The sequence below is a fragment of the Strix aluco genome, chromosome 1 (genome assembly GCF_031877795.1).
Source record: "Strix aluco isolate bStrAlu1 chromosome 1, bStrAlu1.hap1, whole genome shotgun sequence".
NCBI classification, from domain to species: domain Eukaryota; kingdom Metazoa; phylum Chordata; class Aves; order Strigiformes; family Strigidae; genus Strix; species Strix aluco.
The window spans coordinates 158,324,974-158,340,687 of NC_133931.1; the positions used below are offsets into that span (position 1 = coordinate 158,324,974).

Below are 15,714 nucleotides of genomic sequence, written 5' to 3' on the forward strand. Positions count from 1 at the left end.
CAGAGGTGGGCAGGGAATGGTGGGCTGTCCTGCAAGCGAGGAGCCTGGGCGGTTTGACAGGGCAAAAAGATCGCTGCGGAAGATGGGGTGGTCTAATCACAGGGCACAGACAGACCCCCGGGCAGTGAAGGGAGCTGTGGGTCCCCGATCCCACATCCTTCTCCCAGCTTTTGGCAGAGCAAGGCCCCAGTGCCACCTGTTCTCTGCTGGCTGCACCCAAGGCCGCACCACAAGGGACAGTTTGGGGCTCCAGCGTCCTCTCCTGGGTCCATGCTCTGCGCTTCATGGGGCTGGGTGCTATAAGGGAGGGAGGTGCCGAGTCACCCCGCTCTCCCCCCCGGCCCCCCACCTCTCGCAGGTACCCCTCAGCAGTCCCATCCGGACCCCTGCCGCCATGCCCCACCGTGGCACGGGGCTGCCACACCGGTGGCCGTAGCGGGTGGCCCCAGCCCCTCCACTGGTCTCTTAACTCACGGCTGCGTGTGCCGCTGTGGTGGCTGCCCGTCCCGGTGCTGGTCCCAGTGCCAGTGCCCCCCACCTGTGCCCGCGTGTGCCCCCCGTCCCCGCTCTCCCTCGCGGTGCACGTCGGTGCCCCGGCCCCGGCCCGGTGCTGGGTTTGGTTAATTTCCTGGCGACTGCATTAGCGGGAATGGAAGCCGAGGGACGGCAGCTCCTCTGGGGCCCATTAATCATCCCCCTCAGACAAGCTGCCTTGATTACAAGTGGCAAGAAATTCATTAGGGCTGCGGCTCTGACAACTTTTATCTGCGCGGCTGGATCTGACTCATTAGGCAGCCAAATTAAAGCCATGATGGGCCCTGATGAAATTCACTGCTTGTTTATCTTGTGCGATCTGATACATCTGCCCATACATCATCTCCCGTGCGGGATCCCGCCCGGCCCAGCCCCGGTGCCTCCCTCCCCATCCCAGCCCTGCCCTGACCCGCCGGGCGCCCCTGGCCTGCGGGACAGCCGCGACCCAGCGCCAGAGCTGGCCCCAGCACTTCGGGGTCAGCCCCGGGAGCCGCGGCCGTGCCAACGGGGGCCGTGTGAGGACAGCCGCGGGGCCACGGCCACGCAGTGTCCGTGGATGGGGGTGTGCAGCCCCCCTCGAGGCACACACAGCCCCGGCCAGGTCCTGCTGGTTGTGGCACCACTGCCAGTGCTCAGCCCCCATGGAGACAGACCCCGTGCCCGCATCTCGCAAACCCCAGGGCTGCCCGTCTGCTTACACCCTGGGAAGGGAGCACCAGGAGCTTCCCCGTGGGCTCTGACGTGGTCCCGAAGAGCCAAGACAAACCCCTTTTATTCTCCAGCTCGTGAGCAGGCGGTCCAGGCTGTTGCAGTGGCCCTGGCTTCCTTACGGGAGGGCATATTGCCACCCCATCCCAGGGTGGTGCCCCAGTGCAAGGGCCTGTGCTGGGCACAGGCAGCCTCGGGGCTGTGGCACGCCGTCCCCATCGCCAGCAGGAAGGGTTTGAGCTGAACAGTGGTGTCCATGTTAAGAAAAACATCATGCCCCCCCTCGGCAGTGGGGCCAGGCCTCAGCAGCAGCACACCGGTCCTGCCCCGCGTTACCACAGAATCACCTAGGTTGGAAAAGACCTTGAAGATGTTCTAGTCCAACCATCCTGGAGCACATCTCAGCACCAAGGTGGCCCATGTGGCTTCACATGGTCCTGGGCCAGGACAGCCAGTCGGCACCAGGCTGAGCTGAGGCTGCAATGGGGTGCGGGTGCCGCAGGGCTGGAGCGAGGGATGCGGATTCACGCCATGAGCGCATCCAGAGTGTGCAGCCCCAGGATGGAAAGCAGCCATGCCGCAGGTCTACACCAGTTCCCAGAGAGCCTGGGCACAGCAGACCACGTCATGGGGCACAGCGCACAAAGAAAGCCCCGTGGGCCCTCTGGCAGCCCAAGCTGAGCTGGCACAGCCCCTTGGGGGTGTACGTGGGTGGGCAGCAGCCGTGGCACGGGGCAGTTTACCCAGCCCCGAGGCAGACCCCCACACTGGGTACATGCAGAGGTGCTTTTACAAGAGATGGCCGGAGCAGAGATCATGCTGTCGGTCTGCACCTTCGCGTTTCCAGTCAGCCCTGCTTCTTTGAAAGAGAGGGCAGAGGTGTGACACAATGCCCCAGCTCCCTGCGCTTACCAAGATACGGCACCACTGTGCTCCACTACAGCACCTGCACCTTGTGCCTGTCCACGTCTCGGTGTCTGGCCTGCCCGTGGGTGCAAAAGTCCACAGCACAGGTCACAGAATCACAGAATGATCTCGGTTGGAAAAGACCTTGAAGATCATCCAGTCCGACCATTAACCTCACACTGACCGTTCTCAACTCCACCAGATCCCTGTGGTGTATGTCCTCGCAAAGCCTTCTGGAGGAGATGTCAGCCCGGCAGCCCAGGACACCAGCACGAGCTGGTAGGCTGTGAAAGGCCCAGCATAGGCAGACAGGTGGGACACACACACACACCCCCCCCTGCCCCTGACTTGGGAAGGGTTTGAGCAGTCAGAGATCACCAAGCACTGCAGTCTCAGGAAGTGCTTCGTAATTCACCCGGCATCTGAGCAAGCAGTGGCACAGCAGAGCATGGCTACAGCCCGTCTCTCCTCCCTAGCCCCAATTCAAGCACGCCCTCGATAACTTTTTTCAGGTTTTGGGTCGTTTTCCTTTGACACTTGAAAATGCACCCACCAGGAGTTTGCACTCTGCTGCTGAGGCCATTGTGACCAGTCTTGCTCCTGACTCCCCTCTGGAGCTGCACCCCTGAACGCTGTGTGCTGTTGTGGGGCTGGCTGTAAAGGAACTGGAGGTGGTTGGGGGGAGCTCATGACCCCCCCCCCAGGTCAGTGGGAAGGGAGATTGTTTGTCTCCTGCCCATGTGCAGCCAGAGCCCATTTCTCCCCACCGGGGTATAGGTTCATTATTGCATTGCAGGATTTCTACAGTGATGGCACCCACATGGTACTTCTCACCCAGACCAGCGGAATGGTGAGCTGCTCCCTAAAAGCAACCCCCAGCAGCACAGATTGCCCCACGGGGCAGCACAGCACAGCACAGCGTTCCTCTGCCCGGCCTCGAGTCTGCTCATACCGGGGTCAGAGGGCCCATCACAGCCACTGCTGCACACCAGCTTTGGGGAAAAAAGAGCTGTGTTACCTCCTGGGGAACTGCTCTGTGAGCCACTAGCAGGTCAGCTAAGCATCCAAGTAAGTCCTGGAGAGGTTGACTGATGAGCAACAGTAGCAGCAATCTTCAGACAAGCCCATTGTTAAGAGAATCACAGAATCACCTAGGTTGGAATGCTACGACCCAGCTTTGTTGCACTGAAAACCTTTTCCTGAGAGGGGACCACTGGGTGAATAAATACCCTGTGAGATGCAATCCCTGCTCCTTTCCTAGTTCTTTAAGAACCATTGTCCAGGTAAATGAGTGGGCAGGTCTGGGTAGAAAGAATTCCCTTGCAAATGATGAAACTGTCTTCATGAGGGCAAAATAAGTCATGTTTGTATGTATGTGTGTATATATATGTATAAATAAATGCATGCCCATGTGTATACATTATCTCTATGTGTCTCCAGCTTTATCTACCTTCTACTGTGTGTGTGTGTGTGTGTGTGTGTGCGCGCGCATGTGCGTGTACATGCACCCACGTGCACAAGGGTGTGCATTTGGGTACCCACATAAGAGCTCCTTCCCCCCAGTTCCTACTCCAGGACACAAGACAACAGACAGAGGGTAGTACATGGGAAATTCCAAATAGATACAGGAAAAGAATACTAGGAAGGTGGTCAGGCACTGGAACAGGGGCCCAAAGAGGTGGGATTGCCATCTGTGGAGGTACTTGAAGTCAGCTGGACAAGTTCCTCAGCATCCTGCTCTAATGGGACCAGCTTTGAGCAGGTGTTGTGCCAGAGACCTCCTGAGTCCCTTCCCACCCGCATGGCCCTGTCATGCCAGGGTCTGTACTGCCCAGATTTGCATTGTTGGTCTCCTCCTCCCACCCACCTCAGCCTAAATATCAGCAATAGCATGGCCAGCAGGGACAGGGAAGGGATCTTACCCCTGGACTCAGCACTGGTGAGGCCACACCTCGATTACTGGGTTCAGTTTTGGGCCCCTCACTACAAAAAGGACATTGAATGACTCGAGCGTGTCCAGAGAAGGGCAACAAAGCTGGTGCAGGGTCTGGAGCACAGGTCTGATGGGGAGCGGCTGAGGGAACTGGGGGGGTTTAGTCTGGAGAAGAGGAGGCTGAGGGGAGACCTCATCGCCCTCTACAGCTACCTGAAAGGAGAGTGCAGAGAGGGGGGATGAGTCTCTTGAACCAAGGAACAAACGATAGGACAAGAGGGAATGGTCTCAAGCTGCGCCAGGGCAGGGTTAGACTGGCTATTAGGAAGTATTTCTTTGCAGAAGGGGTTGTTGGGCGTTGGAATGGGCTGCCCAGGGCAGGGGTGGAGTCCCCATCCCTGGAGGGGTTGAAGAGTCGGGTTGACCCAGCGCTGAGGGATCTGGTGGAGTTGAGAACGGTCAGTGTGAGGTTAATGGTTGGACTGGATGATCTTCAAGGTCTTTTCCAACTGAGATCATTCTGTGATTCTGTAAATGCTGCAGCACCTGTAGCTCCAGTGTGCCTTGCAGCTCCTCTGTTTGGGGAGGTGCTGCGGCCACTTTGTGCAGCGCCGTTCGCCGGCGTGTCGTCGCGCTTTGCTGTGTGCTGCGCAGGAGGCATCAGACTCACTGCAATGCACAAGGTTGGCAGGGGAGCTGTGTTCTGCGCAGCATGAGGAGCGCTCTGCTATTCTGCAGCTCTCTCTGACACCCCTGGTGACAGCAGCGAGTCTGTCACCTCCACCAGCACCACACCGAGCTGCACCTCTCTGCAGCACTCACAGTTACAGCAACAGGAATGTTTGCAGGGTTGTGCTGTGTACTGGCTCTGGGCCTGAGCTAACTCAACAACAAAAAAAGCCAAAAAACTACATAACTTCAAAGAAGCTGAGATGTCCCGTTCTCCAACCCAATCCCCAGGCAGCCAGAGTGGGGGTGCTTGGCACCCAGAGCTCAGGTGCACAAATGGCATGCACGGCGCAGGGGGAGGGGGGTGTAGAGGGGGTGATGGGTTAAGAACACCATAAACTGCTGCTGTCACTGGGGCAGGACTTACCAAACCACAGCATCAGCTAGAAATGCCAAGTGAGAATAAGGGGGTTCTTGGACCCTAAAATAAAATCTCTTTTCAGTGTCACTGCCCAACCCTGGAGCTGTGGCCATTTTTCAGAGTGCTGTGCTTAATCTTGTGCTGCTGTGCCGTGCTAGGCTGCAGTGGCACAGACCCCTCATGTGGACACATTTATAGTGACAGAGCACTGCTTATAGCCGCACGACTGCTTTATCCTGCCTCCCCCTGCCCTCCCCCCGCAGCTGGCCCAGATGTGTGCGCATCAGTTCACGTGCGGGAGCTGCTGCAGTCGCTGCAAATGGCACGTTATCCCCTTCTGCAGCCATGGAGAGCGTAGGTTAATTAACGGTCTCTGCCTCAGACCAACCCAGACCCAAGGAGGGAGAAGCGGGGAAGAGCTGAGCTGTAGTTCTCGGGAGCGGGCAGCTCTAGCACTGTGTGTGGAAGGGAACTGTCGGCTCCCCTGAGGGCAGGGCAACCGAGGGCAGATGCCAGAGGACATTTACCTCCCCTGATATTGCCAGCAGATGTTGCTACCTGAGCAGGCCAAGCCCATGCTGAAGATGCTGCGAGCAACACCAGGCCAGGCAGGTCCTGAGGCCACATTCTCCTTTCCAGGTTGGTGCGGGGGGGGGGTCTAGCGGCGGCAGCTGTCCTGCCGTGGCTGCAGGAAGCCAGCTGTGCTCTGCTGCCCCAGCTCAGAAATCCAGGTCAGGACGGGATCCTGCAGAACTGCCTCGGGACCTGCAACAAACATCTCTGTGGAAAGAAGCACCCTCCTAGGACCTCCAGGAGCACAGCGTTGTCTTAACGGTTGCTCTGCTCCACGCTGGGGCCAGCCAGAGCCAGCAGCTGATGGGCAGGGAGAACCCCCCCCGCCTGCTCTCAGGCTACAGGGCAACGCGGGAGGACTCAGCTGTGCTGCCTGAGCCACACTCCAGCTTAACGGAATGCACCTGCCAAAGAGGGAAGGGCCCTGGGGAGGGAGCAAGGGAGGCAGTGTGAGGTGGGCCAGCCCTTGCCCAGGGAAGGCACCCAGGAAGGGGAAGTCTGCTCTGACTGTCAGCGGTGTTGCCCGCTCTTAGAAGCTCTCTCCTCTCCCGGGGAAGAATGCCAATGGCCCAAACGCCGTATCAACCCTCAGAGCGATTGGCATCCCCACAGCACCATGTCCCACACCCTTTGGAAAGAGCCTTCTACCTCTCCAGGAAGTGCTGAGGGATCTGGTGGAGTTGAGAACGGTCAGTGTGAGGTTCATGGTTGGACTAGATGATCTTCAAGGTCTTTTCCAACTGAAATCATTCTGTGATTCTGTAAATCTCTGGTGGGATTGCAACGGGTGTCACTGCTACAGTGCAGATGCAGGAGCTCCCTTGCTCCATGGGCTGGGCTGACTGATGTTCATCAAGCCAGCAACAGAGGCATTGGTGGCTGGACACCCAGTTAGTGGTGGAATCACACGGTTCTCTGCACTGTTGGCTCAGGACTCTGCATGCAGCTGTGCCCTGCGCAAAACTGGCTCTTCAGCAGGTCCTGGGGCTGGGCTCGGCCACCTGAGATACCCCCTGGCTTCAGAAGCAGCATCCTATGCAATAGCTCTCAAGAGCAGACTGTTCCACCCTGGCTGGCCTAGGTGTGAGAGCCCCCCTGCTCAGGAAGTCTGAAACCCCTCTCCCACGATGGTGTGGTGAGACCCAGCAGCTGCTCCAGGCCGGGGCAAGGAGCCACAGCGTTGGTACCAGCGGCGCCTGGTCCACCCTGGTCCCGCTCGCTGCTGCGGAGCCTCAGCAGCCGCTCCTGGTGAGACAGGCGGAGGTTTCCGAGGAAGGGCAAGACCCTGATCCTTCCCTTCAGCCCAGACGTGGGGCAGCCGGCCCCGGCAGCCAGCCCAGCCCCAGGATTCAGTGGCAATAAGGTGCCCGAGCTGCAGGAGGATTTCTCCGTTCATCCCCCGTGGGCTCCTCGGAGCTGAGGGAGGAGGAAAGACTCTTCTCGAAGGCAGCGCAGCCCTGAGGAGCTGGAGGCCTCACATCCCTGGGCCTTTGGAGGTGCTGCTGGTGTGTGGGGCTGGGCGTGGGTAGAGAAGGGATGGGGTGCCCGGGCCGGCCTGGGGATGGCGGGGGGTGGGGGGGGGGGCAAGGGGGCTGAGGGCATGGACCCCTCCTCAGCCCACGGCCAGCAAAGGCCACGTCCTGGCAGGAGGCCAGTGGGACGGGCAGGGCTTTGCCTTCGGGGAGGGTGGCGATCTGCCACCGTGCGGGGTCGATCTTGGGGGGGAGTGGGGTGGGGTTGGGGGGGTCGCTCCTGCCCCAGAGCATGGGGCACCAGCGATGCCCACGGCTGTCCCGGGCTGGGGTAGGGGATGCAGCCGTGTCGGGGGGCCCGGGGGCAGCGCACACATCCCTCCCGCCCCGGGGGTGCGCAGGACCCCACCCCCGCACCCCCCCCCCCCCCCCCGCGGGAGGGCAGACCTAGGGATGCTCCCGGGACCTTCCCGGACCCTCCCCTCCTCTGCCCCCTCCCCTTGTCTCTGCACCGGCCCCGGCCCGACGGAGCCCGCAAGCCCACCGGAGCTCCCTGCTCAGCCGGACCCCGGCACCGGCCGAGGGGCGGGGGAGCCCCGGAGCCTCCCGCCGTCCCCGCCCGCTCCCCCCCCCCCCGCCATCCCTGTCCCTGCAGCGCGGCCGGGCAGGCAGCACCGTGGAAAAACGTCGCCTTGCTCCATAGAAAATAATTTATTGAAATCACAGCTATACATGGGTGGGCGCCGGCGGGCAGCGCGGCCCCGATCCCGGTCCCGGTCCCGCTGACGGCCGGGGCCCGCGGGGGCCAGGCGGCCCGCGCTCCCCGCGGCACGGACAGACGGACACGCTGCCGTATGTACAGAGTTTACACGGAATAAATAAGGGACATGTACAGAGGAGTGCGAGCGGGCCCCCAGGCCCCCCTCTCCGCGCTGCCGGTGACCCGCCCGCCCCAGGGTCCAGGAGCCCCGACGGCGCTCAGGGCCGGGCACCCTGCTCGATCTGCTGGTGCTGGCTGCGCACGGCGAAGCGGTTGACGTGCACCGGGATGGGCACCACGATCTTGGGGTTGCGGACGGGCTCGCCCGAGCGGTTGCTCACGTTGCCAGCCTTGATGCGTTTCCACTTGGCGCGGCGGTTCTGGAACCAGATTTTCACCTGCACCTCGCTCAGCTTCAGGGCGTGCGCGATCTGCGAGCGCTCCGTCAGGCTCAGGTACTTCTTGCAGTGGAACTCCTTCTCCAGCTCCAGCAGCTGCTCGCTGGTGAAGGCCGTACGCCGCCGGCGGCTCTTGCCGGCCCCGGAACCCGGCGGGGCCTGCTCGGCCGCGGGGCCGCCCTTGACCTTGCCCTTGGTGCCCAGCGCTGCGGCGGCCGCCCCGTCCAGGAAGGGCTCCTCCTCGCTGTCTCCTGCCGAGCTCTCCTCCTCCCGCTCGCTGCACGGCGTCGCTGCCGACTTCACCTCCAGCTTCTCCTCGTCAGAGCTGTACGCCTTCCCGTCTGCGGGGCACACAGCGTCAGCGCCCGCCGGTGCGGCCCACCGCCCCCCGTCCCAGCACGAGGGTCCCCCGTGGAGCCCCGTCACCACCGCCTCCCCGCAGCCCTGGGGTGCCTCCCGCCGAGGCAGCGGCTTCCCCAGCACCAGCTGCACCCTCGGCCCCGCTGTCGGCAGCGTGTGTGCCAGGACAGCGTCCCAGGCCGTCTCCCCGCCGCTGCCCGCAGCCTGGCTGGCTCTGCAGGGCAGGACCCCCAAACCTGGCGCATTTGCAGGCACCCTGGGGTATGAGCCACTGCAGCAGCAGCTGCCGCCATCCCCGCCCCACAGCCCAGCCCTACGTAGCAGCATTGCTGCCTCATCCAAGCGGAGCCACCGCAACATTTCCAGGCCCTGTCTGGACCTCTGCATCTGGAAAGAAAGTCTGTAGCTTGCCCCTCAGCTCAGCCCTCCCTCTGTCCTGTCCCCCTGCCTCGATGCTGCTCACCCAGAAAGAAACCAGCCAAAAGGAGCTGAAGGACCCTCCTGGAAACAGCAGCCAGAGCCGGTTCCGGCCCACAAACCTCTCTGCAGGGCTGCACAGGACCTGGGGTGTCCTGCTGCCAGGATGCACACCAGCAGAGTTGCGCAGCCAAGGAACAAGGTGCTTGGGCAGCTGATGGTGGAGGCTTAGCTCTCCCCACCCATCTGTGCAGAGGGGCAGGCTAGAGACTGCCAACATCACTCAGGACCTCAGCCCGGGACCACCCAGGGAGGAGGCAGCATGGGGACCACCTCTGTTATGTTGCCTGTAAGGATACAGGGTATAGGGGTATGGATCTTCTTGTGAGCTTCTCGTGTCCCAAACCACTGCCTGAATGATTAAACAGCCATGGAGCAAGGGAGGACACGAGTGGGAGACAGAAAAAGGCCTGGAAGCCAGTCATTTCCTTGGTAGAAGGTCTCAAAGGCCTCGCAGGAGATGGAGCAAGAAGATGCTCCCGGCCACAGCCAGGGGTCACGGAGGGAGAGGAGCCGCAGTTATACACAAGCAGATAAAGAAGCTTTTCTGTCATGCTGAGACTAGAAGAGGCCAGCAAACCCTCCAGGTCTGACCCAACCGCAGGAATTGCTGCTGGAAGGAGCTAGTCCTGAAGCACTGCCACTCTGAACATAATCCTACATGCAGAAGGGGAGACAGCAACTCTCCAAGCTTCTAAGCAGTGTCCAAGTACAGGCACGTGCACCCTGGGCCACTGGATCTCCGGACCTTTCACCTCACCTCGGTGGGAAAGGTAGAACAGCTCTCAGATGCCTGAAGGTGCAGGGTTGCAAATACACAAACAGCCACTGCAAGAAACTGCTCCAGCCCAGGAGACATCCTTAGGAGTCTCGTTGCTGTGGAGCTCCCACATCCCTCGCCAGTCCTGCGGCAAGCCTGTGGCTTCCTGAGAGTGGGTGGGTGGCTTTGGAGATCTGGAATCACCTCCCTGCTCCTCCTGCTTCACACAGTGGGAAAAACACACCTTCATCTCTATTCTGCTGCAGAAGAATAGCCAGTAACATCTTTTTTCTGAAGGGTTGGGAGCAGGGGGAGAAATCTCCCATATGTCTAGGGGGTAAAGACCCAGAGAATTTGCACTTGTGGGGCTGAGGATTAGCAGCAGGTCACACAGAGCACTTTGGCTGCCAAGGTAGAGTCTTGTGCGAGCACTTTGCCAAAAAAAAAGAGTTTTCCTTTCTGTGTACCATCTCTGGCGATTGGAGCACAAGGCCTGACAAGATAAGAGAGCCCTTATGAGGATGGCAGTGTCTTCACCAAGAGTACTGCTGGGTCCTGCCCTGACTCTGCCCTTCCCCAGTGATGGAGGACGGTGTCCCAGCAGCCACAGTGCTGCTTGGGGAGTTTGCTCTTGTAGGCCTAGACTACACCCCAAGGGACTGGAAAAACGCTGAGCTCCCAACTGCAACATGTCAATTTTAAAAACAGGTACTATCTCTGGATACACTCTTCTTAACCAGACCCCAAATTTTAAATGGTCTCTAGCAGACTAACGTGTCTCACATCTGTGTCTTATAAAAGGGTTGGGTTTGCAGGAAGGAACTCAGAACTATATGATGCTGGAGTCTAAACCAGACGTTTTCACAAAGAAAAACGGTATATTGGTCTCTTGGTCATCTAGTATGTCCCCACTGAGAAAGTAATGGAGGCCGGGGAGCCCACCCATTCGATGAGACAGCATGCTGAGACCTTCAAGGCCTTTGAACAGGAAGTGAAGCTGTCATGAAGCAAAGCACCTTGACTTTGAAAAATCAACAAGAAGGCAGGAGATGAGGACTAGGATTGACCCATTGCTTTGCTCTTGACAAAGTCCCAGATGTTCATCGATCTTAGGAAAACATGGACCTGTTGGAGCAGGTCCAGAAGAGGCCGTGAAGATGATGGGGGGCTGGAGCACCTCCCCTGTGAGGACAGGCTGAGAGAGTTGGGGGTGTTCAGCCTGGAGAAGAGACGGCTCGGAGGAGACCTTAGAGCGGCCTTCCAGTACTTAAAGGGGGCTTGTAAGAAAGATGGTGACAAACTTTTTAGCAGGGCCTGTTGCTATATGACAAGGGGTAATGATTCTAAACTAAAAGAGAGTAGATTTAGACTAGATATAAGGAAGAAATTTTTTACAGTGAGTGTGGTGAGGCACTGGAACAGGTTGCCCAGAGAGGTGGTCGATGCCCCATCCCTGGGCACATCCAAGGCCAGGTTGGACAGGGCTCTGAGCAACCTGACCTAGGTGAAGATGTCCCTGCCCATGGGCACAAGGGGGTTGGACTAGATGGTCTTTAAGATCCCTTCCAACCCAAAGCATTCTATGATTATGGATGTAGTAAGCATGGTGAGGAGAGTTGGATGTCACGGGTGACAAAGTTATTCAAGTAGTATCAGGGGGAGCTGGATCAAGAACGGGTGTTGTGACAGCCAAAAGATCCCTGTGTTGGTAAGCAGACAAGAGCTCTTTGTCATGTTCATAGGGAACAACACTAAAACCTCACTGTGTGTGCCTGACTGAACATGCAGTTACTGCATCAACCCAAGAGAGGGTCTCAGACCACTGCCTGGATCTCAGTGGAGACCTCTACAGCTCTGCAACAAACAAGCTCTCAGGAGAGGTGTAGAGAGCCGGGGGTGTTGAGGACCTTTATCCTGGGGGTGATACTCTTTGTTGCAGCTGTAGTAACAAACCAGACTCCAAGCTTTGCTGCTTTTTATCACCAGTTTCCCTACATGCCTCTCCCCTCTCAAGAAGTGTGCCAACAGCTGGAAGCAAGTTTGAAAAACACAGTAGATGCAGAGAGAGGCCCTAAAATAGTGCATTGACTCCTTTGGCTGATCCAGCAAGCAACGGATCTTGTCTCCATAGACACCTGCACGATGGAGACACTAATGGAGCCCAGGGACAGAAATAGTCACTTTAGGGTATAATCCACTTGATGTCAGCAGAACAGACAAAAGGAGGCATTTCTTCTTCACATGGTTCTTCTACAGATAAGAGATATGTGGAACACCTTGCCCCAGGATGTGGCTGATGCCAAGTTTCTCTCCCCATTCTGGTGGGCACATTTGGCCTGACAAATCCTCTTGAACCTGGGCAGAGCAGCCCACAGAGCCGGGTCCACACAGGGACACACTTGTGCAGAAGGACAAGCCTCCTCCATGGCTCCAGAGCAGGCACAGTGCTAAGAGACAGCTAATAGGCAGCAGCGAATGAATGGGGTAGCAAGACTTATTTCCTTCCATCCTATGAGCCAGTCGCAACAGGGCGAGTCTTAAAGATACGATTTCTCGATATCAGAAATGGCCACTGCCTGGGACAGTTCCTCTGAGTCCCTTGGGAGGGGAGAACATGTTGGGCTTAGCTACGGAGGAGCTGTGGGGGGAGATCAAGCACAACGCAGTTCCCCATAGGCTGGGAAGATATGGTCATACTGGTTTTGGCCAGGGCAGTTCTGTCCCTGAGGAGACTTCCACAACAAAAGTGAGATCACAAGGGGCTTTTGACTCAGCACAGAGGCCCGGGGGCACCGGAGGAGCACCAAAGCCCCAGTAACGAAGGAAGGCAATGGGGAGGTGAAATGCCCCACTTGTCCTGCCACAGGACGAGCTTCAGGGGGTACCTGAGCAAGGGAAATTGTTTTCTGACGGAAGAACAAGGCAGGGCAAGGAAAAGACCCGGGCTTGCCCAGTAGAGACTAAAGGCAGGATGGAGAACAAACAGCCAAGCGCTGCAAGAAGCAGTCAGAGACTTCTCGGCGCTCATCCGTGCCAGGAAGCCTGCGAGACAAAGGTGGATCTCAGGGGCGGCCAGGGGAGATGACTCTCGGGACAGGCCACGTCTGAGGAAGCCAGCGGCTGGCTTGTCCCAGTCCCGCGGTAGAAGGGCCACCGCAAGCCCTCGGCCGCCGGGGCCGAGATGGAAGAGAGCGAGAGCCGGAGCGGGCTGCGAAATCCAGAGCAACAAGTCACCGAGGCTGACGCCTGCCTGTTCGGGGGAGCGGCCGCGGCTCACAAAGGCGAGGACCCCGCGGGCCCTGCCACGGCGGCGGGAGCCGCCCCCGGCCAGCACCGGGCGGGCTCCCGGGCGCGGCGCCGCCGCCCGCCCGCGCCGTCGGGCAAAGCCGGTGCCGAAGCCGCGGGGACAGCGGGGACAGCAGCGCGGGGCGGCGGACGGCGCGGCCGCCTGGGCACGCCCCGGCCCCGGCGGGACTCGGAGCGGCCGGAGCCACAGCGCGACGCCGCCGAGGGGGCGGCCGGGAGCCTGGCACGGAGCTGGCCGCGGGAGAGCCCCCGGCTCCGCGGTCCGGCCGGGAGGCGGCATCGCGCTGCGGCGGCACCGAGCGAGACCGGGAGCGGGACCCGGTGCCCGCCGCCTCGCTGGCCCCGGGCCGGGTGCCAGGACCTCGGAGAGCTCCGCGCCGCCGGGGCGGCCGCCGCTCCGGGGCACCGCGCCGCTCCGCTCCCGCCGGGGCGGCCGCCACGACTGGCGGCTCTCCCGGCTCTCCCGCCCCGCGGCCCGGGCGCGGCGAGCGGAGTTTGTCTCCCAACCCGCCGAAAGTTGCGGGCGCGGCGGAGCGGGCCCGGAACGGAGAGGAACCGGCCCCGGTCCTCCCGGCTCGGCCCGACGGGACAGAACGGAACGCAGCCGTGGGCAGGTCCCGCCGCCACGGCCCAGCGCGGCCCCGCCATCCTGCCCACCGCTGCCCCCCCCCCCCCGCCGCCGGCTCCCCGTTCCCCAGCGCCCCCGGCTCCGCGGCTCCCGCCCCGGCGAGCCCGGGGAGCCCGCGGGACCGCCCGCCCCCCCGCAGCCGCCGCTGGGGCGGCGGCGGGGAGCCCCCGGGCAAGAGCCCCTCGGGGCTGCGGGAGTCCCGGGCGAGTTGCTCTCCGCCGGGCGGGGCTGGCCCGCACCGCTCTTACCTGCCAGGCCGGGGAAGGGGTCCGGGAAGTGCAGCGGCGGCTCGGGCGGGCCCTTGTCGCGCCCCGGGGGCAGCTCCTCCGCCTCCAGGCCCTCGGCGCCCCGCCGGCAACCGGCGTCGGGGTTGGAGCGCGGCGGGGGCAGCTCCTGCGGCGGGTAGAAGCCGTCGGGGGGCTCGGAGAAGCTGGGCAGGGCGGTGGTGAGGGCCACCATGGAGGGCACGGCCTGGCCCAGGCTGGCGCAGAAGGTGTTGGTGAGGCGGCCGGCGAAGGAGGCCAGCGGCGCCAGCGGCGGTAGCCCCGACTGCAGGGGGGCGTGGGACAGCGCCTGCGGCAGCACCAGCGGCCGGTACGGCATGAACATGGGGTACCCGGTGTAGAGCAGGTGCCCGGAGCGCGGCGGCGGCGTCCCGATGAGCGAGTCGATGGAGAAGGCGGTCCCCTGGCCGCTGGGTCTCTGCATGGCGAGCGGGCGCCGCCGGCTCAGCCGGCACCAACTTTCCGGCGAGCTCGGGCCGCCGCCAACTCGCCGCCGCCGCCGCCGCCGGGCCCCCCACCGCCGCGGCCCCGGCCCCGGCCCCGGCCCCGGCCCCGGCCCCGGCCTGCGCCCACCGCCTCCCGTGGGCTCCGGCGCCCGGCGAGAGCTGCCGCCCGCCCGCCCGCTCGCTGGCTCGGCGCGGCGGAGTGGAGGCGCGCTCGGAGCCGCCCGCCCGCCCGCCCCGCCGCGGGGGGGCCGGGCCGGGCCGGGGAGGGGAGGGGAGGGGAAGGAGGGGAGGGGAGGCGGGCGGGGGTGTCACCCTCTGCTCTCATCCATCTTCCGCACATCACGGTCGAGTTCCTCCTTCAGCGCCCGCTCCGGCGGGGCAAGGCTCCCCGCTCCCCCCCGGCTCGGCCGGCCCCTGGGAAGGCACCTCCCCCTCCCGCCTCATCAGCTGTTATTAATGGTGATTGATGATTAGCAATTACGGGGCCAGCACAAGGGCGCTTTTGTGGGGACGGGACGGGGCCGCGCCGCTCGGCGCATCCTTCCTCGGGCCGCCCCCGGGACAACGGACGGGGCGAGCTGGGTCCCGTCCCGCTCCGCTCCGGCTCCACCGGCTCCCGGAGCCGGCCCGGGCCGACACTCCCGACGGCTCCTGACGGCCGAACCCGGCGGGGACCGGCCCGGGGACGCCGGCGCCGGGCGGGCTCAAGCGCCCCGACGGAGCCGGGCACCGGGGCTACCGTGCTGTCCGGCAGATCGCCCGCCTGCGTCCCGGGCGCGGCGGGGGGGGGGGGGGGGGGCACCGGGCATGGCGGTGGGCTCGGAGCGGGGTCTCCGTGAGATCGGCGGGCTCGGGGGCCGCGCTCGGGCCGGAGTTGGGAACGGGGGCTGAAACCCGAGCGGGGAATGATGATGCTCCCCCGCGGCCCCGGCGCCGTGCACCGGCGAGGGGGGAGGCTCCCGGTGCCCGGCTCCGTCGGGGCAGGCGGTGCGGAGCCCCTGCTGAGCGGGGCCGCAGCCCGGGGGGCGCCGGGGGAGAGACTGCCCCGGCGGCTGCAGCCTGCCGCGATCTGTCCGCCC

General features: G+C 62.3%; 1 protein-coding gene across 1 annotated transcript; it reads right to left on the reverse strand.

Moving 5' to 3' along the window:
• Positions 1-7,927: 7,927 nt before the first annotated feature.
• Positions 7,928-14,706, reverse strand: GBX1 (gastrulation brain homeobox 1). Its single transcript, XM_074849967.1, has 2 exons — positions 14,154-14,706; positions 7,928-8,715 (listed from the first exon to the last, which is right to left on the reverse strand). Exons 1-2 carry the CDS (start codon positions 14,611-14,613, stop codon positions 8,195-8,197), a joined length of 981 nt encoding a protein of 326 aa, XP_074706068.1. The 5' UTR covers positions 14,614-14,706; the 3' UTR covers positions 7,928-8,194.
• Positions 14,707-15,714: the final 1,008 nt, after the last annotated feature.